Consider the following 26,411-nt stretch of genomic DNA (forward strand, 5'->3'; position numbering starts at 1 on the left):
TAATTCTTTCACAATGAAATATTTTGATAAAACATTTCACCCCACATTTAACTCATTAGTTGTTGAATCTCCAAAAGCAGTGAAATGCATAATTTTTGTTTCTAACAAAGAAACTAAAGGCAAATCTCATAGATTTATTTTCAGAAATGATAACTTAATGAAATATTTTCATAAGACATTTCATTCCCTGTTTCATCCCAATAGGAGTTCAATTTCCAAAAACAGTGAAACATATATATATATATATATATATATATATATATATATATATATATCAGCGAAGTCAAATACAGATTTTGACATAATTTAGCTTTAAAAATGCTTTCATAATGAAATATTTGATAAAACACCTCCTTATGTTTCAAATGTCCTAAACCACTGCAACGTGTATCTTTTTATATGTCACCAAGAAATAAAAACCAATAGCGATAGATGTGGCTTCAAAAATACTTTAGTGGTACCTTAATAATGATTCATTTTGAAAAAGCTTTCACAGATTATTTTACGCTCACGGCGGTTAAATTTCAAAAAAATTGTGCAAACCTTATTTCTTTATTTCTGACCGAGAAAGCAATTACCTATTTTCTTAGGTCTAGCTTCAAAATGGCCTTAATAGCGACATCCTTTCGAGATAACTTTTTATCTCCTACTCCACTCACCTAGAGGTGGAATTTCGAAAAATACCTTGTTAAACGACTTCTATAGTACAAGCTCAAAATCATCTGCAAATTTCAAGTTTCTTTCCTTAGCGGTTTGGGCTAGTCGATGATGAGGGAGGGAGGGAGTCAGTCTCTTGGGACTTTGTCTTTTATGCATTATACAGAAATGAAAATCTCATCGCTGAAATTATGTACGTACCTCTGAGTGAAACGTAGGTTCGATTATCTTTCTGTGTGCTTTCCATAGTTCACCCTTACTAACGATAAGCCCATTGCCTGTGTAGGCGTAGAGTGCGCGAGTGGTGAAGTCGTCTCTCTCTCGCATCTTGCACCCCACTAGCAGCCTTCTTGCATCGTTCGGCTGCGTCGCTACCAAGATCAGTTTAGGTCCTAAGTAGAACCTGTACATGAATTATCAAGTCAGCTACACAGCCAGGAAACGAAGTATCAACTATATTTCTAGATTCTGAGTGCTGGAGCACTAGCTGCTCCAAGTCGCTAGCTGTATCACCTGGCTGCTACGCTAACACCCACCTGAGGTTATGTGCCGCTTGGTGGCATTGTGGGGTTGTGACATTATAGGGGAACTGGAGCATCTCGTGCTCTGGCGCTCAGAATCTGTACTTAACTACTCAATAAAAAGAAAGTACAACTAATCACTATAACAGTGTGGCACTATAGTTAGAGCACTAATGAATTTTTCTGTCCAGTGTTCGTGATCTAGTCCAGCAGAAGTCTGTTTTGTACAGAGTTGTTTTCTATTTCTGACGGTGTCATCAGGAGAGTTTCTATGGTGTCACATCAGTGGCTCTATACCCTCAGAGCGAACGTATTCCACCATTCAACACTAAGCCCCCTCCGGAAGCTACTAGGAGCCATGTCTTATAGAATGTAGCAGGAGAACCTGTCACTTGACACTCCACTCCACCCCCTTAGTTATGCACTCGGAAATTATTTTAAATTAACAGTTCTTCTGGTGCTGTTATTCTGTATACTCTTGACTATTCACACTGTTTGAACGTCCACGTCTTTATCTTCATCTTGTAACGTAACACATTGTGTCACGAGCCCTGCCTAGAACTTTACGTGTAGAACGAGTGCGTAGGAGAACACACAAGGCCGGAGGGAAAGCATAATTCGACAGTAATAGAGCAAAATGTAGTCATGTGACAGATTCGGGACGTTTTGACGAGGAAAAAACCTCTGCTCAACCCATAATTTGCTTATCAATTTTATTTCTATGTATCCAAAGATACAGTCGCGAATTAAAGCGTCTAAATACTTACAGACACCAAAGAAACCTTGTACTAATAATTCCCTACGTACGGAGGAACCGAGATCCGTAGGCAGACCTCGGCTTCTATCATTCTGAGAGGAATTAATAAATTGTTCAAAATTGCGGCTGTCGTTAAAAAGATTCAAATTGAAACGGAGCGTCTTTTTCTTCTTGAGATACACATAGTATCCTGCTGTCTCAAATGCTGAGCCTGCGCCAGGTTAGGATACTTAGGGGCAAAAAGGAAGCGGGCAGGTCTATGGGACAGCAGATGGCAGTCTGCCGTTTGCCCACCCAGCAAGTCAGCACCGGAACAGTTTACAGCTGTAGACAAACTAGTCTGAGGTGCCAACCAGCTGTCAAAAGCCCTGTGCATCGTCGCTTCAGCCCCCATTTTGGAAAGTCTTCTTAGAAGGTCCACTACCTGTTGTCTCACCCGCGACCGCCTGTTGTCCATACGTACGCTCCACCATGCGACGGCAAAGCTTAACGGTTCGTGACCTCTGACCCAGTCTAATAATGACGCTCGAATTCCATTACCGTTTTGGTCGTTCAGCAATCACGAGTATTTCGCGATGTTATGGGAGAGCAGCAGCGCCAGCCATGCGGTAAGATTCATCGGATTTTCCATCCCCCCCCCCCCCCCCCCCGCCTCTCCACTTTTTGCTCATGATTTATTATTCTATACCTTAAGTGTTTTCGGTGAAATTTGTGTAGATATCCATGAATTCTATTGCTATATGTCATTCTGTGAATGTGTCTACGTCAGTGGTCACGGGCCTCTGTTAAGAGTGCTTTGTTCTGACCTCATTTAAGAATGTATTTCTTTGAACTACGTTCCAAATCTTTTATTTTTTGTTGCGATTTCTGCCACCTTATTCAAATCAGTGGCTCCTTGCAAGTAGGTCGTAGTTCATGCCTTCCCACGGTTTGATACTGGATATAATAACTATATGAGATTCCAATGGCGTATCAGTATTCATCTCGCTTACTAACTGGACAATCTCTTTTCATTCAGGATATCTGGATATGGAAACTGTGGCAGTCAGTTTAGGTGTGGTAGCACAATCAACAGGGATCATTAGAACTGCTGATCAGTAATTCCAAATGAAATTTTGTAACTGCTTCTGTCTTCTCATTCTTGTCTGAACTTTTTCTATTTTTATATTCATCTAGTTTAACTTAAGGTTTGCTGTTTTCTTTATTACAGACTATATCTTATACACTATCTGATCTGATATCCACTCCCTATCTAAATTCAAAATATTAATCACATTTGGACAAATATACTGACATGCATGCACTCCTGCAGTCTCAAAAAATTGTATGAAAAGTGCTCAAGACATTTTCTAACCTGTATACAACTACTGCACTAGTGTACCAAGTAACAAAAATCAAGCACAGAAGGTATGTAGTTCAAGAAACAATATGTAGTGAAAAAAGGGGAACCTGATTAAGCAAGTGTACATATTATAGCCTCTACAAACATGGAAAACGCGTTAATGAAAAGAAATGAAGCTGACAAAACAGATGAAATTCGTGAAAAATACAATTTGAAAGGCTTCTTGAACCAACAGCTTCTCTTAGCACATATGAATCACGGAAAATCTTACCCCAAGGACATTTTCATCTAATAACAGAAACAATGGCCAAATATCCACATAGAGAAATTGATGTCATCTGGCAAAGTCACACAAAGAAGCTTATTACTCTTACTTAGAAAACAAATAACGACAAAAGAAAGACGCCAATAATTCAGATTTTACGTTATATGAAATACTAATAAAACTTATTGACTTACAGTTTGACGCTAAAAAAGAGGAACTATTTCATAAAGAGCTAAATAACAACATCACATAATGATACTAATATTGAGTCCAAATTGCCTGTAGTGTAGTAGCATTAGATATAGTTATCAACAATAGAGAAGAATCACATCAGCAGCAAAATCTCAGTTTCATTAACAAACAACTACAGAAGGATAAAAGTGTTAAAAATAAATTGATGATATTATCAACTTCAAGAATATCACACACTGTGATAGCAATAAATCGGACAAAAGGAGTACAATCATAGTTATACAAAAAGAAAAAAAAGAAGACTATGTTACAAAACAAATAATTTTTTTGGGGTGAATAACATTTAGAAGTTATAGAACAGACCACCGAACAAATTTCACACGCTTATTAAATTAGCGGTTAAAATGTATGTTTCTACAGTATGTTTAGGAAATGGATGGTTGTGCAAGAACTTAAAGTAAAAGTGGAACAAAAATGACAAGAATAAGTGATTCCTGTTACAGCTGTTGTAAATTAAATAAGTAGTCCAACATACACTCTTACAAAACGCTAAATACATTGCTCACCCAGCGCTCTTCATATAACAAGAAATACTCAATAGATGTAATTAATCTGATTGAAGACACAAAAATACCAATTATTGGAAAAAACTTTATCGTCAGATGTCTCTTAACTATGACACTTACTGAAATTATGAACGAAATAAGAAATAACCTACTAAATTTGGCAAGATTAGCTAATTAGAAATACAAAAGCTGATCCTTTTCCTAGGCAGTACATAAAAGCACAATGATGAGCTGGCTGTGGGAAACCGACTTGCAGGAACCTTGGAATATATTTTCTTAGAGCACTGACCTCCTGTTCTGTCCTGGAATTATAGGATACAAGTAGGATAATGTTATTAGCATGTGTTGTGACACCTTCGGTAAAGGAACTCTTTGATGTATCTGTAACAGCGGTTCTATTGTGATATTCCGAAAACTCTTGTGACCATCATTTCCTAAGTCCCCCAGTAATTTTGTCTACGCTTACCACTTCGCGACTCTAGTTTTGACGATAGTCTATAAAACTACACTAGAAAGACCAATGGAAATTTCCTCTCCTAAGCTGAGGGAACGGTGGAAACTAACACAAATTATCGAAAACTCCGAAAATATTTATCGTAATCTCAAACAAATATTTTGACTTTATGTTGTCAATAACAGTCAGAGCATAATTAATCGCACTATTTATTGTCTTGCCTTACCTAAATCGAAATTTGCATTCATTAGGTCCATACAGTTCTACGTGACTTTGTAATCTGTTGTATATAAGTTTTTCTTGAAGTTTTCCTAACGACCTCAACAACGAAATTGAACTGCAAAATTAAGTAATTTTAGAAACAATAACGTATCTAGATATTTTGTATCCGACCACACAAAGAAAAAAGCACTCCGTCATCAGACCACAAGTGGCCCATCGGGACCATCCGACCGCCATGTCATCCTCAGCTGAGGATGCGGATAGGAGGGGCGTGTGGTCAGCACACCGCTCTCCCGTTCGTTACGATGGTTGTCTTTGACTGGACCACACAAAGAGACATTCATTTAATGAAACTGTTAAACATGGCCCAGTCTTGCAGGTTATTTTGAGTAACTCATCGGCGCACAGGTTGTCAGAACCAGATGCCTTGCCTGTCCTGAGTTCATTCTTGTACAAGTGGTACGACTATTCTCTCTCCGCCACTGTGCGTTTATATCATTGCCTTTTTTATGTGGATTTCACCTTCCCCTTCTGGGGCGTCTCCTGGGAGTGGAATCTCAATGAGATATTTGACAGAATTTTTACCATTAATTGTCACAGAATTATTACTTTCCTTAATTCAGAGGTGATTAAAGATCTTTCACTTAGTTTTGAACGATGTGTCAGACGTCCCCTGGGTGGGTGGGGGGAGGGGGGGAGTGGGGGGGGGGGGGGCGGCCACTGGGTCCCAACCGCACTGTAACCCTGGGTTCGCTGTGGGGTGGTGGTGGGATGAGTGGACTGCTGTAGCCTGTTGTGCAGTTGTGAAGCACTGAGGGCTACGGCGTGGACGAAGCCCCACATCAATACAATACAACAGAGCAAAAAGACAGTGGTAATGAAGATGAGTAGGATACCCACATCATGTTACATCATACAAAAGGAGAGAAAGTTGAACGTGTGAAGAGGTTCAGTTATCTGGCTGTAGTCTTCTAGTGTGATGGAAATGCCAGATTAGAAGTTTTAAACAGATTAGCAAAAACATCCAGCTTCTTCCACCTAGTACAAAACCTAATCTGATACAAGGGACTCTCTTTAACAGCTGAATATAACATGCACAAAATCTGTCTCCTGCTAATCACGACGTATAGTATGGAGACATGTGTCATGAATAAGAGAGATACGATTCAGATGCAGGCACGTGAAATGAAGTTCATTAGGTCAGCTCTACAAAAAAGCAGTAGAGACAGAGTCAGGAACAAGTGTATAAGGAGAGACGTGCAGGTGACCTGGACCATGGAGGAAGGAATCAGCACTGCGAGACTGAAGTGGTTAGATCATGTGAATCAACTACAGCCAAATGGACTTCACGTTAGTATTTGGTGATGGAGGTAATTGTAAAAAGTCCGATTGGGTGGTCTAGGAAGAGATGGACACACCAGAGGAGAGGAGAACAGTAACGTGGCAAGCAATGGAGAGAGAGAGGCTGTACCACGACAGAAATCAATAGAGGCATATCGTTTACATATTTCCTGTCCGGAAGCTGGAAGGAAATCCTGATACTGCTGACGATGATGACTAATATAGCGCTGGTACGATTGGTCAGTAACTCACTCACTGCAGCTCTGGAGCAATCACACTTTAGTGTGAGCCTCCACGAATCCATCTGTTGTGCCAACATTTTATTTCAGAGGAGCGATTGCAGCCTACGTCCTCAGTTATTTGCTGGATGTATTCCAACCTCACCGATTCTGCGGAGAACCTCCTCATTCTTTGACTTATCAGTCCACCTAATTTTCAACATTCTTATGTAGCATCACATCTCAAAGGCTATGATTCTCTTCGGTTCTAGTTCACCCACTGTCCATGTCACATTACCGTACAATGCTGTGCCCAAAACGTTCGTACTCAGAAATTTATTCCTCAAACTATAACCTATGTTTGATAATAGCAGGTCATTAATGCCTTTTGCCACTGTGGGTCTGCTTTTTATGTCCTCCTTACTCCGTCCGTCATCTGCTATTTTGCAACCTAGGTAGCATAATTCCTTAACCTGGTCTACTGTGTGATCAACAATTGTGATGTTAAGATTCTTGCTATTCTCATTTATGTTACTTCTCATTTCGTCCTTCGTCGAATTACTCTCAGTCGACATTCTGAACTCATTAGACTTCGCATTCCATTCAACACATGCTGCAACAATTCTTCACGTTTACCGAGGATAGAAAAGTCGCCAGAATTTAGGTCCTCTTCCTGAAACTGTCTTTTATTTCAATCACTGCTTCTTAGATGTAGAGACAGAAAAGTAGGGGCAAAAGACTATATCCCAGCCTTCAACCTTTTTCAATTCGAGCACTTCGAAATTTATCTCCGTCTTATTGTTCCCTCTCGGTTCTTATATGTATTGCATTGTACCCGTCTTTCCCTATCGCTTGCCCACATTTCTCTCAGAATGTCGAACATCTTGAACCATTTTACACTACCGAACGCTTTTCAAAAGTTCCCACATCCAATGAACGTGTCTCAATTTTTCTTCAATCTTGCTTGCATTATTAGCCGCAACGTAGGAACTGCCTCTCTCCTGCCTTTATCTTTTCTAAAGCCAAACTGATAGCCATGTAACAAAAATGGTTCAAATGGCTCTAAGCACTACGGGACTTAACATATGAGGTAATCAGTCCCCTAGACTTAAAACTACATACAGGCCTAACTAACCTAAGGGCATCACACACATCAATGCCCGAGGCCGGATTCAAACCTGCAACCGTAGCAGCTGCGTGGTTCCGGACTGAAGTGCCTAGAACCACTCGGCCACAGAGGCCAGCAACCATGTAACAGATGTTCAGTTTTCTCATGCACTCTTCTATATATTATTCTTCTAATCAGCTTCATGTTCCAGCAATTAAGCTGATTGTGCGATAATTCTCGAACTAGTCAACTCTTGAAGTCTTCTGAATTGTGTGAATGATGCCCATCCGAAAGTCTGATGGTATATCGCCTGTCTTATACATTCTACACATCATCGTGAATAGCCCTTTTGTTGTTTGCTTCCCACAATGAGTTTAGAAATCCTGATAGAATGTTGTCTATCGCTTTCTCATTATTTGACTTTAAGTCTTCCAAAGTCCTTTTAAATTCTGTTTCTAATACTGGATCCCATATATTAGCTCTGTAGACTCCTATTTCTTCTTTTATCACATCGAGATGTCTTTCCCCTCGGAGAGGCCTTAAATGAACTCCTTCCATCTATCCGCTCTTTCCACTACATTTAACAATGCAATTCCCTTTGTTACCACTCTTGCTTTAATTTCACCCGAAGTTTATTTAGAGTTTTCTATATGCTAAGTTCATTCTTCCGAGAACTATTTCTTTTTCAGTTTCCTTACGCTTTACGTGCAGCCATTTTTTCTAAGCTTCCTTGCATTTGCTATTTCTTTCGTTTCTACGTGATTGGCCTAACTGTAGTCCTAAGCTATTGAGAACATTTTTATACTTCTTTTTTCTGTCGATCAGCTAAAGTATTTTATCTGTTATCTATGGTTTCAAAGCGTTCGCCTTCCCTCTACCTTCCGTTTGCTCCCAACTTCTGTGACTGCCTTTTTTGGAGATGCCCATTCCTCAACAATTGAACTGCCCTCTGAGCAATTTATTAGAGGAATATCTATAGACTCAGAGAACTTCAAGAGTGTGTCTTCATTTCTTAGCGCTTCCATATTCAGCTTCTTTGCGCACTGACTCACCCTGACTAGTTCCTTAAACTCCAGCCTTCGATTTATCATTACTGAATTGTGTTTTGAGTCTATATCTGCTTCTGTGTACACCTTAATATCCATTTTCCGATTTCGGAATCTCGGCCTGATGATGATGTAATCTAATTAAATTTTCGAGATCTACCGGTTTCTCCCCATCTTTCCCAAAGTGTACCGACTCCTCCAACCACATTACAGTCCCTAGTGACTGTTATATTTCATCTCTCTTTATGCACTGAAGTACCTGTTCAATATCCTCATATACTTTCTCTTTCACAAGTTTCTTGTGCTGGCCATTTTCTTCCTCCATCTCTTCATCTCCTGGTTGGAACGTCCGGATGTATACCTGAACCTTTGCTGTCAGTGTTGGTTTGATGTCGCTTATGATGAGAGAAAACCTGTAACTCAACAGTTCATAGTAACTTACTCTCTGTCCAATCTTCAAATTCATAGCGAATTCAACTCCTGTTATACCATTTTCTGCTTCTGTTGACAAAGTGAAATGAAGCAGAATGTTAAAAATTATGATAAAAATAGGGGTAAGCTATATAGAAAGACGGGTGAAATACTGTATGTAGCCGGCCGGAGTGGCCGAGCGGTTCTAGGCGCTACAGTCTGGAACCAGGCGACCGCTACGGTCTCAGGTTCGAATCCTGCCTCGGCCATGGATGTGTGTAAAGTCCTTAGGTTGGTCCTCAGTGTCCCATAGTGCTCAGAGCCATTTGAACCATTTTTCACTATGTACATGAGCCAAGAGGGAGCAGTAAGACTGGAAGACCGAGAACAAAGTGCTCAGATTAAGGTGTAAGGCAGGGATGTACTCTTTCACCTCTCCTGTTCACTTTATACGTGGAAGAAGCAATGATCAAAATAAAGGTTGAAGTGTGAGATTAAAACTCAAGGTGAAAGGATACTAGTGATGACATTCGCTATGCTCACTGAATGTAAGAGGAGTTATAGGAATTTTTGACTGGAATAAACATCACAGTGAGTACATAGGATTGAGGGTTAATCGAAGAAAGACGAAAGTAATGAGAAGTAGCAGAAATGAGGACAGCGAGAAAATTGGCATTAGAACTGGGGATCACGAAGTAGATGAAGTTAATGAAATTTTGCTACCTAGGAAGAAAAATAACCCTTGACGAATGGAGCGAGGAGAATCTGAAAAACAGACTGATACAGGCATAGAGGTCTAGGGGTAGTGTCTTCGGTTCATAATCAAAACGTCTTCGGTCCCGGGTCCGATCCCCGCCACTGCCTAAATTTTGACAAATAATCAGCATTGGCGGTCGAAGTCTTCCGGCATAAGAAGTCAGCCTCTTTCTGCCAACGGCCTTGTCAAAGAGGGCGGAGGAGCGGATAGAGGTTCAGGGCACTGTCTTGTCGTAGGGGTGGGAAATTGCCCCTAAAGGCGGAAGAATCAGTAATGATCAACGACATGAGGATGCAGAAGCAATGGAAACCACTGCATTAAAGACAAGTAACGTGTATCCACAGGACATGTGGCCTGTAGTTAAAGAAGTGTCATGATGATCTCTCCATTGGCAAAAGATTCCGGAATAGTCCCCCATTCGGATCTGTTGGAGGGGACTGCCAATGGAGAGGTTACCATGAGAGAAAGATTGAATAATCAACAAAAGGATAATGTTCTACGAGTAGGGGCGTGGAATGTCAGAATCTTGAACGTGGTAGGTAAACTAGAAAATCTGAAAAGGCAAATGGAAAGGCTCAATCTAGGTATAGTAGGGGTCAGTGAAGTGAAGTGGAAGGAAGACAAGGATTTCTGGTCAGATGAGTATCGAGTAATATCTACAGCAGCAGAAAATGGTATAACAGGTGTAGGATTCGTTATGAATAGGGAGGTAGGGCAGAGGGTGTGTTACTGTGAACAGTTCAGTGACCGGGTTGTTCTAATCAGAATCGACAGCAGACCAACACCGACAACGATAGTTCAGGTATACATGCCGACGTCGCAAGCTGAAGATGAACAGACAGAGAAAGTGTATGAGGATATTGAAAGGGTAATGCAGTGGGTAAAGGGGGACGAAAATCTAATAGTCATGGGCGACTGGAATGCAGTTGTAGGGGAAGGAGTAGAAGAAAAGGTTACAGGAGAATATGGGCTTGGGACAAGGAATGAAAGAGGAGAAAGACTACTTGAGTTCTGTAACAAGTTTCAGCTAGTAATAGCGAATACCCTGTTCAATAAGAGGAGGAGGTATACTTGCAAAAGGCCGGGAGATACGGGAATATTTCAATTAGATAACATCATGGTCAGACAGAGATTCCGAAATCAGATACTGGATTGTAAGGCGTACCCAGGAACAGATATAGACTCAGATCACAATATGGTAGTGATGAAGAGTAGGCTGAAGTTCAAGACATTAGTCAGGAAGAATCAATACGCTAAGAAGTGGGATACGGAAGTTCTAAGGAATGACGAGATACGTTTGAAGTTCTCTAACGCTATAGATACAGCAATAAGAAATAGCGCAGAAGGCAACACAGTTGAAGAGGAATGGAAGTCTCTAAAAAGGGCCATCACAGAAGTTGGGAAGGAAAACATAGGTACAAAGAAGGTAGCTGCGAAGAAATCTTGGGTAACAGAAGAAATACTTCAGTTGATTGATGAAAGGAGGAAGTACAAACATGTTCCGGGAAAATCACGAATACAGAAATACAAGTCGCTGAGGAATGAAATAAATAGGAAGTGCAGGGAAGCCACGACGAAATTGCTGCAGGAATAATGTGAAGACACCGAAAAAGATATGATTGTCGGAGGGACAGACTCAGCATACAGGAAAGTCAAAACAACCTTTGGTGGCATTAAAAAGCAACGGTGGTAACATTAAGAGTGCAACGGGAATTCCACTGTTAAATGCAGAGGAGAGAGCAGATAGGTGGAAAGAATACACTGAAAGCCTCTATGAGCGTGAAGATTTGTCTGATGTGATAGAAGAAGAAACAGGAGTCGATTTAGAAGAGATTGGGGATCCAGTATTAGAATCGGACTTTAAACGAGCTTTGGAGAACTTACGGTCAAATAAGGCAGAAGGGATAGATAACATTCCATCAGAATTTCTAAAATCATTAGGGGAAGTGGCAACAAAACGACTATTCACGTTGGTGTGTAGAATATATGAGTCTGGCGACATACCGTCTGACTTTCGGAAAACTACCATCCACACAATTCCGATGACGGCAAAAGCTGACAAGTGCGAGAATTATCGCACAATCAACTTAACAGCTCATGCATCGAAGCTGCTTACAAGAATAATATACAGAAGAATGGAAAAGAAAATTGAGAATGCGCTAGGTGACGATCAGTTTGGCTTTAGGAAAAGTAAAGAGACGAGAGAGGCAATTATGACGTTACGGCTAATAATGGAAGCAAGGCTAAAGAAAAATCAAGACACGTTCATAGGATTTGTCTACCTGGAAAAAGCGTTCGACAATATAAAATGGTGCAAGCTGTTCGAGATTCTGAAAAAAGTTGGGGTAATCTATAGGGAGAGACGGGTCATATACAATATGTACAACAACCAAGAGGGAATAATAAGAGTGGACGATCAAGAACGAAGGGCTCGTATTAAGAAGGGAGTAAGACAAGCCTGTAGCCTTTCGCCCCTACTCTTCAATCTGTACATCGAGGAAGCAATGATGGAAATAAAAGAAAGGTTCAGGAGTGGAATTAAAATACAAGGTGAACGGATATCAATGATACGATTCGGTGATGACATTGCTATCCTGAGTGAAAGTGAAGAAGAATTAAATGATCTGCTGAACGGAATGAACAGTCTAATGAGTACACAGTATGGTTTGAGAGTAAATCGGAGAAAGACGAAGGTAATGAGAAGTATTAGAAATGAGAACAGCGAGAAACTTAACATCAGGATTGATGGTCACGAAGTCAATGAAGTTAAGGAATTCTGCTACCTAGGCAGTAAAATAACCAATGACGGACGGAGCAAGGAGGACATTAAAAGCAGACTCGCTATGGCAAAAAAGGCATTTCTGGCCAAGAGAAGTCTACTAATATCTAATACCGGCCTTAATTTGAGGAAGAAATTTCTGAGGATGTACGTCTGGAGTACAGCATTGTAGTAGTGAAACATGGAGTGTGGGAAAACCGGAACAGAAGAGAATCGAAGCCTTTGAGATGTGGTGCTATAGACTAATGTCGAAAATTAGGTGGACTGATAAGGTAAGGAATGAGGAGGTTCTACGCAGAATCTAAGAGGAAAGGAATATGTGGAAAACACTAATAAGGAGAAGAGACAGGATGATAGGACATCTGCTAAGAAATGAGGGAATGACTTCCATGGTACTAGAGGGAGCTGTAGAGGGCAAAAACTGTAGAGGAAGACAGAGATTGGAATAGGTCAAACAAATAATTGAGGACGTAGGTTGCAAGTGCTACTCTGAGATGAAGAGGTTAGCACAGGAAAGGAACTCGTGGCGGGCCGCATCAAACCAGTCAGTAGACTGATGACCAACAAAAAAAAAAAAAAAAATGAGACTTAGGTCTTAATTTGAGGAAGAAATTTCTGAGAATGTGCCTTTGGGGAACAGGTTGGTGTGGTAGTGAAACACGAACTGTGTTAAATCTAGAACCGTAGAGAACCGATGCATTTGGTACATGGTAATACAGAAGAATACTGAAAATTATGTGGACTAACAAGGTAAGGAATGAGGTGGCTCTCCCCAGAATTGCAAGGAAAGGAATATGTGGAAAACACTGACAAGAAGAAGGGTCGGGATGATAGGACATCTGCTAAGACGTTAGAGAATAACTTCAACGGTACCAGAGGGAGGTGTGGAGGGTACGAATAGTAGAGGGAAACACAGAATGGAACACATCCAGCAAATAGTTGAGAACGTTAGTTGCACGCTCTAGCAAGGAAGGAAAAGATTGGCACAGGAGAGTAATTCGTGGCTGGCCACATCGAAACAATCAGAAGACTGATAAGAAGAAAGAAAATAAAATACTGTTTTATCGAGCGAGGTGGCGCAATGGGTAGCAGAGTGGACTAACATTCTGGAGCACAACAGTTCTCATAGGCCTCTGTTGTTTTCGGGTTTCCGTAGTTTTCCTAAATCACTTCAGGCAAATGCCGGGATGGTTTTTATGAAAGGGCAAGGTCGACTTACTTGTAGCACCTCGAGCTTATGCTTCATCTCTAATTACGTCGATGCCAACAGGGCGTTAAATCGTAATCTTTCTTCCTTTTTTTCATGCTGACTTCACGTGATCTTCCCGTTTAATGCCACTTATTACTGTTAGTCCTAAATACTTATAGGACATGCCAATGCTCAAATTATTCTTGTAATTAAAACTGTCTGATTAAACCTTTGTGTTATGGGTATTAACTTATTTTTCCCATAATTATAGAGCATCCGTTCATTATTCCTGGAAAGAAAATTTGTCCAGGTCATTCTGCGATTCCGTAATTTCGTCAAACGGTGATACTTCCCTGTACACAACACCATCGACAGTGAACATTATCATACCACCTTTTCCGTTTGGTAAATCATTTACGTGTATTAAAAACCGTACATGTCCTATTACTCTTCCTTGAGGACACATAAGGTACTGCTTCAGTTTCTGTGGAGCATTCGGCGTCCATTATAAATTATTGGGTTTTGTTAATCAAATGATTCGTTAGCACTGAGGTGACAAAAGTCATGGAGTACCTCCTAATATCGTGTCGGACCCCCTTTCTTCCGACGTAGTTCAGAAACTCGATGTAGAGCTGGACTCAACAGGCCAGTGTATGTCCTCTGCAAAAATATTGGGCCATGCTCCCTGTACAGCCGTCCACATTTGCGAACGGTGCAGGATATTGTGGACGAACCGTCTTCTCGATTATGTGCCATAAATGATCAGTGGGATTAACGTCGGGCGATCTGGGTGGCCAAGACATTCGCTCTAACTTCCAGAACGTTCTTTAAACCAGTCGCGAACAATAGTGGCCCAGTGACATGACATCGTTGTTTGGGAGCATGAAGTCCATGAACGGTTGCAAATGGCCTCCAGGTAGCCGGATGTAGCCATTCCCGGCAAGTGATCGGTTCAGTTATGCTGGAGGACCCTGTCCATTTCATCTAAACACAGCCCACATCATTACGCAGCCACCACCAGATTACACAGTGCGTTATTGACAACTTGGTTCCTCGGTTTCGTGGTGTCTGCGTGACACTCGAACTCTTCTATCAGCTCTTAACGACTGAAATAGTGACTCCCCTGACTAGACCACGCATTTCCAGTCATCTAGCGTCCTACCGATATGGTCACGGGCGCAGGAGAGGCAGTGCAGACAATGTCGTGTTATTAGCAAATTTACTCGCGCCGGTCGTCTGCTGCCATTGCCCATGAAGGGGGTTAGGACGTCAAACGGGCTGACTTGGAACAGGAAAGACACCATAGGACATTTTCATTTCCACTATCTATACTTTTATAAATAATTTCATGAAACTTTGTCAGCATGACCAGGAAGGATTCGCTATTCACACTCACAGCATTGGAAGTTCAAAAACATAACAAAATATTTTTTTTACATGTGTAATTTCATCATTTCTTCAGTTACTATTGATTGCTTTTCTTACTATAGGTACACTTTTCTTCAAAAGTAAGAGATGTTCTCCGGTGAATTTTGCACTACATACAAACTATACGTAGAGATGTATGTATCTCTAGATTTTATTTTATTTATGTAAAAATGAATAAGAGGATGAATTTTAAGCTTGATGTTTAGAAAAATCTCAAATTTTATAGTTAATTATCTCAATTTTTACCACAGCTTTTAATAGATATGAAAAATTGTAGAGTTTCACACACCTGTAAGTATGGTTTGGATGCTGTGCAAAATTTATCGAAGAATCTCTTTTGCTTATGAAGAAAAGTATACCTGTAGCTACAAATGTAGCCCATAATATGTGAAAAAATGATGAAGTTATAAGTGTAAAAAAATTATTTTGTTATGATTTTGAACTTTCACTGCTATGAATGTGAACAGTGAATCCTTCCTGGTCAGGCTGAGAAAGATTTATGAATTTATTTCTAAAAGTATATATAGTGGAACTTAAAGTGTCCTGTGGTGCCTTTCCTGCTCTAGGTCAGCCCATTTTACGTCCTACCCCCCTTCACATCACATTTCGTCGCTCTGTCCTAACGGATACGTTCGTCGTGCGTCCCACATCGATATTCGCTATTTTTTCATGCAGTGTTGCTTGTCTACTAGCACTGAAAACCCCACCGCTGCTCTCAGGCGTTAATGGAGGCCGGCCTCTGCATTGTACGTAGTGAGAGGTAATGCCTGAACTTGGATATTCTCTGCTCAATCTTGATAACGTTGATCTCGAAATATTGAATTCCCTACTATTTAACAAATGGAATGCCCCATGTTTCTAGCTCCCACTACCACTCCGCATTCAAAATGTGTTAATTCCCTTTGTGCGACCATAATCACGCCGGAAACCCTTTCACATAAATCACTGCCATATCAATGATAGATTGGCCCATGTACTGTCCTTTTATATTCTGCGTACGAGATGCTAACGTCATATGTACATGTGCATATCGCTATCCTGTGACTTTTTTCACCTCAGTGTATAACAAGGTAGCGGTCTGACGCTGAAAATTTAAATACCTGAAGACGTCGCCGTAGCAACGTTGCAGCTTTCTAAAGTCGTTCACGACGACGGGCAGCTTTCGCCAGAAATGCGGGAGGTTTCCCAGCAGTGGCAGCGGAGTGGGCCCAGGCGCGTTGGTGCGAGGCCGGGTGATCCAGAGCCAGCTGAGGACGGCCAGCAGAGCTCCCACCGCGAGGCCGAGGCCCTGCCAGCAGGCGGTCCACGCGCTCATCTCTTCAACCCGTCCGTACAGCAAAACACAGCCACTTGCAGCCTCACCTTGAACAACTGTAGTATTTCCCCGTGGTTACATTCAACACTGCTCCCTCAGATTACTTCTGGAACATGAACAGAGAGCGATAGAATCCATCCATTTTGAAATTTCATTTTCATGCAGGTCCCAATAAAATAATTCGGGAATTTATTTTAGAGTTCAAAGTATGCATGAGCTTCACGACAGACACCCAGGTATCGAAACGTTTCTCTTACTATCGGGAAGGGAAATAGTCTGTGTATCCCTTTTGTTGACTGTTGTTTAATCCACGTCTTTATCACATTAGGCCTATTCGTTGCATAATGCATGCAGTTCAGACGTTATACTCGTATTATAGCTCAAATACGACTTTTAGTATGCTAATACACAAATTAATAATCGTGTAGGATCTTGGCTGGGAGGAAAGGAAAGTCCGTGCACACCTAAATCCGTGTATTTCAATCTGACGGAATGGACTGAGGACATTTATGGGCGAGTGTGTTCTGATTAGTTTTAACCGTTTTGTTTCATAACAGTGAATCAAAAATTTTTGGATCTTTTTTGCAAGCATTAAATACGCCAAGTGTCAAGCAACTACTTTAAACGGCGCCTACGTACACTCTTTGAAGACATTGTCTCATTCTATTGTTTGCCTGTGCGCTCGCTTGACATCCCTGCCGCGAAGATGCGGTGGTAGTACTGTGCATTATGTTCAAGTGTGTACACTTCTTTGTGAGTGCGGTATTATCATTGCACCATTTTGGCTCGGAGGTACGACTTCGTTAAGGTATGTTCAGTTTCATTATTTATTTAAAATTCTATCCCGCGTTTACACGACATTACATTATTTGTTTTTGACCATATCTCAGGGGGTTCCTCTGATTCGACGCGTGCTTTAGTCTAGCACAGAGCAGTTTCATTGTTTTTAACATGTTTTAAAAGGAAAGCTTTAAGAATAGTGAAAATTCGTTATTCACATTTAGAATCGAGCAAGCTAAGACCTTATTTTTGCTTATTTTGTTATTCTTATAGACAATATGAACATTCCCCACGTAGGAGAAACACGTTGGTAGTAAAAGAAAAAAGTGCAACCAAGAGAGTTTTTAAGTCAAATATTGTACATAAGGTTGCTGTACCAGACAGACTAACCGAGTTGAATAAATTTAAATAATGAAGATACCTTTCTGAATTTCGGTTGACTCCTCTGGCATGTCCGCAAGGAGCAAGAGGCAAATTTCTTCTATTTTCATTTCTTCACTGGTTTTTGCAAACTACGTGAGCAAAAACAGACTACTGAGCTACACTATTGTTTCAAACCTGCGCCATTTTATTATTTTGTCAAATTCAAAAAAAGAAAGAAGATACCTTTGCTATTAGTGCGTGCGCAGTATCCTTTTGATTAAGAAAACTGTCTGTTTTATGATTTCAGATAAAGCGTGCAGGTTCAGAATGGCTCTGAGCACTATGGGACTTACCTTTTGAGGTCATCAGTCACCTAGAACTTAGAACTACTTAATCTTAACTAACCTAAGGACATCACAAACATCCATGCTCGAGGCAGGATTCGAACCTGCGACCTAGCGGTCTGGCGGTTCCAGACTGTAACGCCGAGAACCGCTCGACCACCCCGGCCGGCAAAAGCCTGCAGGCTGCAAGACTTCCGTCTCGGACATGTCTCATGGCGGTCAGAGTAACTATTACTACTCGTACAGTGGACTTAATGATTACTGAATTTCCTAATACGATCAGAAAATATTTTCCAAGAATCAGTAAATAATGTGTAAAAGATTTAAAATTATTGCTTCATCAGTTCTAAAATAATAGTGAAAATCCTTTTTTTTTTTTTTTTTTTTTTTTTTTTTTTTTTTTTTTTTTTTTTTTTTTTTTTTTTTTTTGTAACTTGACTGAGAAGTTTGGGCCATGAAACGTTCGTACAACTTACTGGAATGCAGCCGGGTGACGTCTTCGACAACTACGATAATTCAGTAGGGGCATAATACGTCATTTTCGAGGCAAATCACGTGGTGTGTACCTGTCTCAAGATAGGTAGTTGTCGATGACGTCATCCGGATGCGTTCCCGCAAGCTACGTAGTCAGACAGTCTAATTTTGACTTCATGGTTCCTGCTGGCGTGATACGTACTACCACTGTGTACCTAATTCCTTACTTCAAACTGCTTCTTGAAAATTATTACGTAGGATTTTACAGAGTAACTGGCGTTTATTTTCAAATGTGCCCCTGTTCAAGTTTTTCAGTATCTCCATGACACTTTCACGTTATTGAGACGTACCTGTGAAGTACAAGCGGCTCATTTTTTGTATACGTTTAATTTTCCCTGTTACTCCTGCTAGTCACGGATCCTAAAGAGACTCAACAGTAGTCCAGGATGGGTGAAACTATTCTTTTGTAAGATACTTCTTTATTGCCTAGCTGCATTTTCTCACTATCCTAGCAAGGAATTGAAGTCTGCTACCCACTTTAACTACGACTGATGTCATTTTACATGACTGTAATATCCAATTATTGGTATGAAGAACAAACTTATCTTTAAAATAAAAGTGGAACATGTTCGTAGGGAGCGATCTGTCATTGATGAATATCAAAATATTCTGCACCCAAAATCGCTTGGTATTTTTATTTTTTTCACACTGAGAGTTTCGACTGATTCTTGCTGTCATAATTAGATCTACAGTGCACCAAAAGTAAAGCCATTACAAATGAAATGTATCACCCTATACAAATTCATATATGACTAATAAGAAGTACATGAGCATTATTTTTGATACTTCTCCTTTTTTCATATTACCTGCATCCCCCTCGCTCTATATGGGCGTGGGCTTGGCTGTCAGCGGATACAATTTGCCGCTCTTCAGACACATGAGAGTTAAAAATTTCAAGTAATAATACAGAAATCCTACATGGCGATTGACAAAAATAAATGTTTTGCACAAACAGGACAGATCGTCATTTGTCCAATTGAAATTATAAAAGGACGATATGTTGACTAATTAAAATATAGACAATGAAGAATTAAAATGAGTGTAGCACATGAATATATAAAACAGATGAATGGTTGCGTAAGTTAAAAGGAAAAATGGAAATGAGCTTTTGGCGTCAGTAGCCGGGAGGTCCTTAAGGATGCATGTCCGACCGCCATAGTGCAGGTCTTACTGCATTCGACACCACATTGGGCGACCTGCGCGCTGGATGGGAATGAAAAGATGAATACAGCACAACATCCAGTCCCTGAATGGAGAAAATCCCCGACCCAGCCGGGAATCGAATCCGGGCCCGCAGGACGGCAATCTGTCACGCTGACCACTCAGATATCGGGGCGGAAAGTTGAAAGGTAAACGGCCTACATGTTGACTGATTAAAAACCTGACGGAAAAAAGATCTCAACACCAAAAATTAATTAATGCAGAGTAATGACATTCCGGGAACACATACGTCTACTTAAAATATTCAAGTGATTAAGACTGCAAGCTCACAGATTAATGTAAGCGTGAGATACCCATTGCAAATGTCAAATGGCGCTACATTAATAACCTGTGTAACAGGCAGAATGTTGAATGCAAGCATGCATACGTGACTGCATTTAGTTATACAGGTGCCGCATGTCAGTTTGTGGGATGGGGTTCCATGTCTGTAGGCTTGGCCGGTCAGTGCAAGAATGGTTAAAAATGGTTCTGAATGACGCTGGAGTTGTCCTCCGATGATGTCCCATATGTGCTCGATTAGAGACAGGTCTGGTGATCGAGCAGGCCAAGACAACATTTCGACATTCTGTGATGGGTGTTGTGCTACAACAGCGTTATGTGGGAGAGCGTTATACTGTTTGTCAAACACCTTATGGAATACTGTTTATGAATGGCAGCAAAATTGTTGAAATCACCCGACTAACACGTAAATTGGCAGTCAGAGTGTGTGGGTTAACAGCGAGAATGCTCCAGCTGTCATACGAAATCGCAACCCTGACCATAACTCCAAACGTAGGTCGAATGTGTCTAGTACGCAGGCAGACTGGTTGCTGGCCCTCAACTGGCCTCCTTCTAACGGAAACACAGCCATCACTGGCACTGAGACAGAAAGAGCTTTCATCAAAAAACACAACAGACCTCCACCGTGCCCTCCATTGAGATCTCGCATGACACCATGGAAGTCACAAATGGCGGTAGTTTGGGGTCAGTTGAACGAACGTTACTGTGCGTATGGCTTGGATCTATCCTTGAAATAACCGATTTGTAACAGTTGTTTGTATCATTGTGGTGCCAACTGAATTCAGATTGCTGCTACAGGTGCAGTACGATGCGCCGGACAAGACAGTCTTCCCTCTCGGTGGAGTCACTTGGCCGTCCGGAGTCAGAACTTCTTGCGACCGTACCATCGCTGCCAGCAGCCATGTATAATGACTACATTCCTGCCAAGCATTTCTGCGTTGTCGAAGAAGGAACATCCAGCTTCTTGTACCCCTATTACACGAAGTCCCTCAAACTCAAAGAGGTGTTGATAATGGCGCGGTTGTCGCCTTAAAGACATTCTTGACAGATATCAATTTACCACGCCCAATTTCAAAAGTGAAATGAAATGTCGTGTGACGAGGGCCTCCCGTCGGGTAGACCGTTCGCCTGGTGCAAGTCTTTCGATTTGACGCCACTTCGGCGACTTGCGCGTCGATGGGGATGAAATGATAATATTAGGACAACACAACACCCCGAGTGAAGAAAATCTCCGACCCAGCCGATAATCGAACCCGGGCCCTTTGGACTGACAGTCTGTCGCGCTGACCACTCAGCTACCGGGGAGGACACTTCAAAAGTAACAAACGCTCATGATCATTACAGCGTGTACTTAAAGCAAGCCCGATTTTCATGCTCGTAGTGGCACTGCTACTGTGACTCTTAGGCGGCTGGTGTGAAATTTAAACAGTCTTCCTGTTTCATATATACACTAAAGAGCCAAAGAAACTGGTACAAGTGCTTCATTTAGTGAAGGGCCACCGCGAGCACGCATAAGTGCCACAACACGTCTAATGTCTGAAGTGGTACTGGAGGGAACTGCCACCATGTATCTCGTAGGAATGTCCATGAATCCGTATGAGTGCGAGGGCGTAAAAATCTCTTCTGAAGAGCAGGTTAAAAGGCATCCCAGATATGCTTAAGAATGTTCATGTCTGGGGAGTTAGGTGGCCAGCAGAAGTGTTTAAACTCGGAAGAGTGCTCCTGGAGCCACTATGTAGTAATTCTGGATGTGTGGCCTGTCCCCTTGTCCTGCTGTAATTGCTCAAGTCCGTCGGAATGCACAATGGACATGAATGGATGCAGGTGATAAGACAGGGTGCTTACGTACGTGTCAACTGTCAGAGTTGTATCTACACGTATCAGAGGTCCCACATTACTTCACCTGCACATGCCCCACACCATTACAGAGCCTCCACCAGCTTGAACAGTCGTCCCCTGACATTCAGGGTCCAATGATTCACGAGCTTGTCTCCATACCCATACACGTCCATCCCATCAATACAATTAGAAATGAGACCCGTTTGACCAGGCAACATGTTTCCAGTCATCAATAGTCCAGTGTCGGTGTTGACGGGCCCAGGCGAGGCGTAAAGCTTTGTGTTGTGAAGTCATCAAGGGTACACGAGTGTGCCTTCGGATCCGGAAGTCCATATCTATGATGATGTTTCGTTGAAGGGTTCGCTCGCTGTGGAAAATAATAGTCACCTCTTGCCATGTGGATTTCTTAACATTACGAGCAGCACACTAACAGGTACTTCTGTGAAATCTCAGTGATCCAGGACGGGGTACAATCCTCGCGATTTCACTTCCTATTTGTACCAAAAACACGAGCTTAGTTGTGATCTGGCTGTGATGTGAGGCAGTGCATACTCTGGCATTTGACTGACGTTGATCGTACGGTGGCTGGGTGCGAAGTGAAGACTAGTTTTGCATCTCGGGCTTTACTTATATAAGGGCGCAGCCGACGGCCAACGGAACACCTGGTGTCACCCACTCTATGCCTGCAGTAGCAGCCTCTAAACGGCCACTTTCTTGGACACGTAATATTTTATAACACTTTTGTGTATTAATTTTGAATTTTAGTAGTTTTTGTACGGAAGTAGTCTAGTTGAATAAAATCTTAAAACGTTTTAACTCGCCTGCGTTTAAACATCGCCGTCTAGAATTTTTAGAATAGAACTGACAGTAGAGCATGACCTCTGAACTACAACTTTAAGACACCTTCTATTTGTTATTTTTTACATCCAGGCCTCAAAATTTGTTATAGCTCTATTATGTAATAGATTTCATCATGTACTGTAACCAAAATTTTCTAGCATTAATGTATCACATACATAATCTACTAAAAATAAGGACGTTATTGTTCGAAATTTAGTTTTCAGTAAATTACTCGAAAACTATTAGAGGTAGCTGAATGCGGTTACATAATTAATGTTTTTATACTGAACTGAAGCTTCATACAAAATTTAATGTTTCTAAGTCTAATATTTAGCACCTTAAATTTTTCTTAAAAACTTCGATTCTGACCAAAATATTTCTTTAATCACGTTGAGACTTGTACAAGCTAATTTTGACATACATCTGCACATTGTGACCAATTTTTGGGTTCCTGCGCCACTTATTTTTTCTTAAAACGATGCATTTAGGGAAAAATATTCGTCTGATCAATCTGAGATTTGACAGTTCAAACGTTAATATACTAAAGCATATGCTGACAAAGTTTGGAAAAGTAACTTTAACTTTTAATTTCATTCTTAAATTATGGTGCAATACTTCTGGTTTAAGTTCCGGCACACTCGCTCGCCGTTGTATTTCTCAACTGATACAGCGCTTGTTTCGCTACAGGTTCTTATAGATTTTGTTAGTGATAACTGTATAATCATGGAAGTGCTCAGACAGTAACTGATCAGCGCCGAATATTGGATGTGCTGCTTAGCTCAAATATGATGGTGAGTTTCTGTTTTGTGTCAACCCGTTCACATGCTGTATTCCGTTAATACACGTGACAAGTTAGCTACAGTACTGCCCACAGTGGGGAGACGTTTTTCAATACAGGGCCTTGCACTGTTCAGTATTCGGGGGTATCAGTCTTCAGTAGCCTACGTGGATCGTTTTAAGAAGCAGTATCGTTTAATAGTACAGCTGATGCACATATTTAATTTTTGGAAAGACCACACCTCTTTCCATTTGGCGACCGTGCTCCAAGATCACCAGCTTTGGTTCGTCTGTAAGGCAGCCAGGTCTTATTTCATTTCTTCGTGGCCAAATCTTTCATTCGCCAACCTTGCTCTAGACTCACGAGCCATTGGTTCGTCCGTGACGCAGTTAGGACGTCTTTTGTGTCTGACGCAGCACAATCCATATTTTCGTGACAATTCGTCTGTAATGTTGTATGACAGATGAATAATTAACTTTGCAGTTTTCTTTTATATCAGGTTACTCAGGGCTTAAATAGTTCAGAGTGTATAATTTTTATCGATTTGTATAAACAGTGCAAACGCAAATTTAACAATTATGTAATTTTCTTTCATCTCTCGAATGTTTGGCTTTGTACTTTCTGCACCACTCCGTGAGTTGAATAGCTGTGTTGAATACAGCTTTGTTTGCATTTTGTAGTGGCTTTTACTATGTATTCGTGTATGTTATTTTGATATTGTTAATTTTATTAGGTGTAATAATTCTATCAGATTTAGTGAGTGTACAGGATGAGTATACTGACAAGAAGGCCCAAGTAGAAATGTGAAACGTGTGAATCGCATTCCACAGTTAACGTGGAGTAACTTAGAAAGGGTCAATCGAATGTGTCACTGGATGAAATTAATTTCTGTCCAGAGTAACACTGTAGTCGCGCAAGTAATCCTTGTGGTTATGGTATGCAGTGAGTGGATAATATAGTTGCATTAGATTTCAGTAATGATTCATCACCAGAGTAAGCCAATGGTGTATGCCGAGAACGATTCACGAGAGAACACAGACACATCAGTTTTAGCACGCTAAAGTCTGAGTGCGTGTAGCTCAAATGGAGCATCTCCGGAACCAAATCTCAAGTCGAATTCTGTAACGGATGTGATTGCAAATTTCATTGTAGGTACAGAAAAAGAGTAGAGTACGAGAACGAAAGAGAAAGCGAAGCTGAGAAAAGAAAAAGGAATAAACTAGATATGGATATGAATAGATAATGGACAGGATCAGAGGTGCAGAAAAAGAAGGGAAAAGAGAGGGAAATTAATGGAGGGAATCGAGTGAAAACAATTCGATAAGATATTGGAGACCACAAACAAAATCATGATTGATTTGACGACGTCAAGAACGTGACTTTAGAATCGAAGAGATGCGAAAAAGAACGCGAGTGACGACAATGGATGCTATTAATGCACAGAAGCTTGTTCTTGCAGTCGAGAACCAGGTAAAAGTGGTACGAAGTACAGTGGAGAGGACAGAAGACGTCTAGACCACACTACAAGACTGTGGAAACAAATTATGAAGGAGACACTGGAGAAAGTCACGAACTGTGCCCAAAGACTCGTCGTCTTGGAGAAAAATAAAATCGAACTCGAGCACATAGTGGAAAAAGAGGCTAACAATGACGCCTAACATAAACAAATAATTGCACAAGCCGAAGTAAGGCAAAACCGCGTGAAGGCTGTGGAGGATAGATGCCATGTAATGGCAAGAACTGGTAGCGTGCGTACATATCACGATGCTGCTGATGAATTACATATTATGACACCAGCAACCAGGGCAGGTACCGCGCCGTACGAGCATACGACTCGATGTTGAGTGAACACGACATATAACATCGAGGACATACTTGCGCTGGACACATTGTGTGTGGTGTAGGTAAGTAAGTTACTACACATGTGATCGTTGCAGCCTGTACGCCTGTTAAAGGAGTGTTTGTCAACTGAACTGACGACGTAATAGTAAACAACGCATTCCCGCCGGTCAGGGCACGTGTGATGTGTGTGAGGGAACCCATAACTGTGTTCCTCTTAGTCGTGTGAAGCGCAGATTAATAGTCACAGATGTAGCGCTGCAGTGTCAGCCATCACAATAGCATAAACGTGCAGAGAGCAGGATATTTTGGCTGTATCCAATATCGAGAGTAGAATACTGAGAGGAACGTCTGTGCATTTGGCTATAAGCATTTCCTCTCGGTTCATAATTTCCAAGACAATAAGATTCATGCAGTACAATCCACCCCAAAAGTTTCACGGCACAATTTGAATGGACGCAGCCTTGTGACTGGCCTCTACTGTATAAGCTGAATTTATGTTTGGTCGTTTCGAAAGACCAGTTGTGGAAAGAACGTGATGCATTGCACCATTGCGCAGACCTTTCAAAGAATTCAAAGACGCATTCTTGGCCAGCTACTGGTCTAACGAAGTGCGACGCAAAATTAAACAGGAAATTATGATGAGCCGTCGCCTCAAAGCTTCCACGACTGGAAGTCCACTCAAGTTCTTCGATCACCGATAAAGAAAAACCATTCCTTGACATACCCTGCAGTGGCTTGGAAGTTATAAGATTTTGCTATATGAAGCTACCGATTCACTATAAACAGATTCTGATAGGACGTTGTAAGACAACATTGAGAGTTTCAGAAATATATTGCGAGAGTTGGATTATCCATATTACGAGCAAAACACCAAAGCAAGGCTTGCAGGTTCAAATCCTGCCTCGGGTATGGATGTGTGTGATGTCCTTAGGTTAGTTAGATTTAAGTAGTTTTACGTTCTAGGGGACTGATGACCTCAGAAGTTAAGTCCCATAGTGCTCAGAGCTATTTTAACCGTTTGAA

At 41.2% G+C, this 26,411-nt stretch overlaps 1 protein-coding gene across 2 annotated transcripts in view; it reads right to left on the reverse strand.

Moving 5' to 3' along the window:
* LOC126354172 (cytochrome P450 4C1-like) overlaps positions 1 to 26,411 on the reverse strand; it is a 144,825-nt gene that overhangs the window by 95,963 nt on the left and 22,451 nt on the right. The window contains exons 2-3 of one of the 2 annotated variants that reach the window (XM_050003607.1): positions 16,354 to 16,624; positions 859 to 1,060 (exon numbers count right to left, since the gene is read on the reverse strand). In XM_050003607.1, coding sequence (XP_049859564.1) covers positions 859 to 1,060; positions 16,354 to 16,624 — 473 coding nt within the window. The remainder of the gene's footprint in view (positions 1 to 858; positions 1,061 to 16,353; positions 16,625 to 26,411) is intronic. The other variant, XM_050003608.1, reaches the window with a different exon arrangement.

This window comes from Schistocerca gregaria, chromosome 3 (assembly GCF_023897955.1).
Source record: "Schistocerca gregaria isolate iqSchGreg1 chromosome 3, iqSchGreg1.2, whole genome shotgun sequence".
In the NCBI taxonomy this organism is placed as follows: Eukaryota; Metazoa; Arthropoda; class Insecta; order Orthoptera; family Acrididae; genus Schistocerca; species Schistocerca gregaria.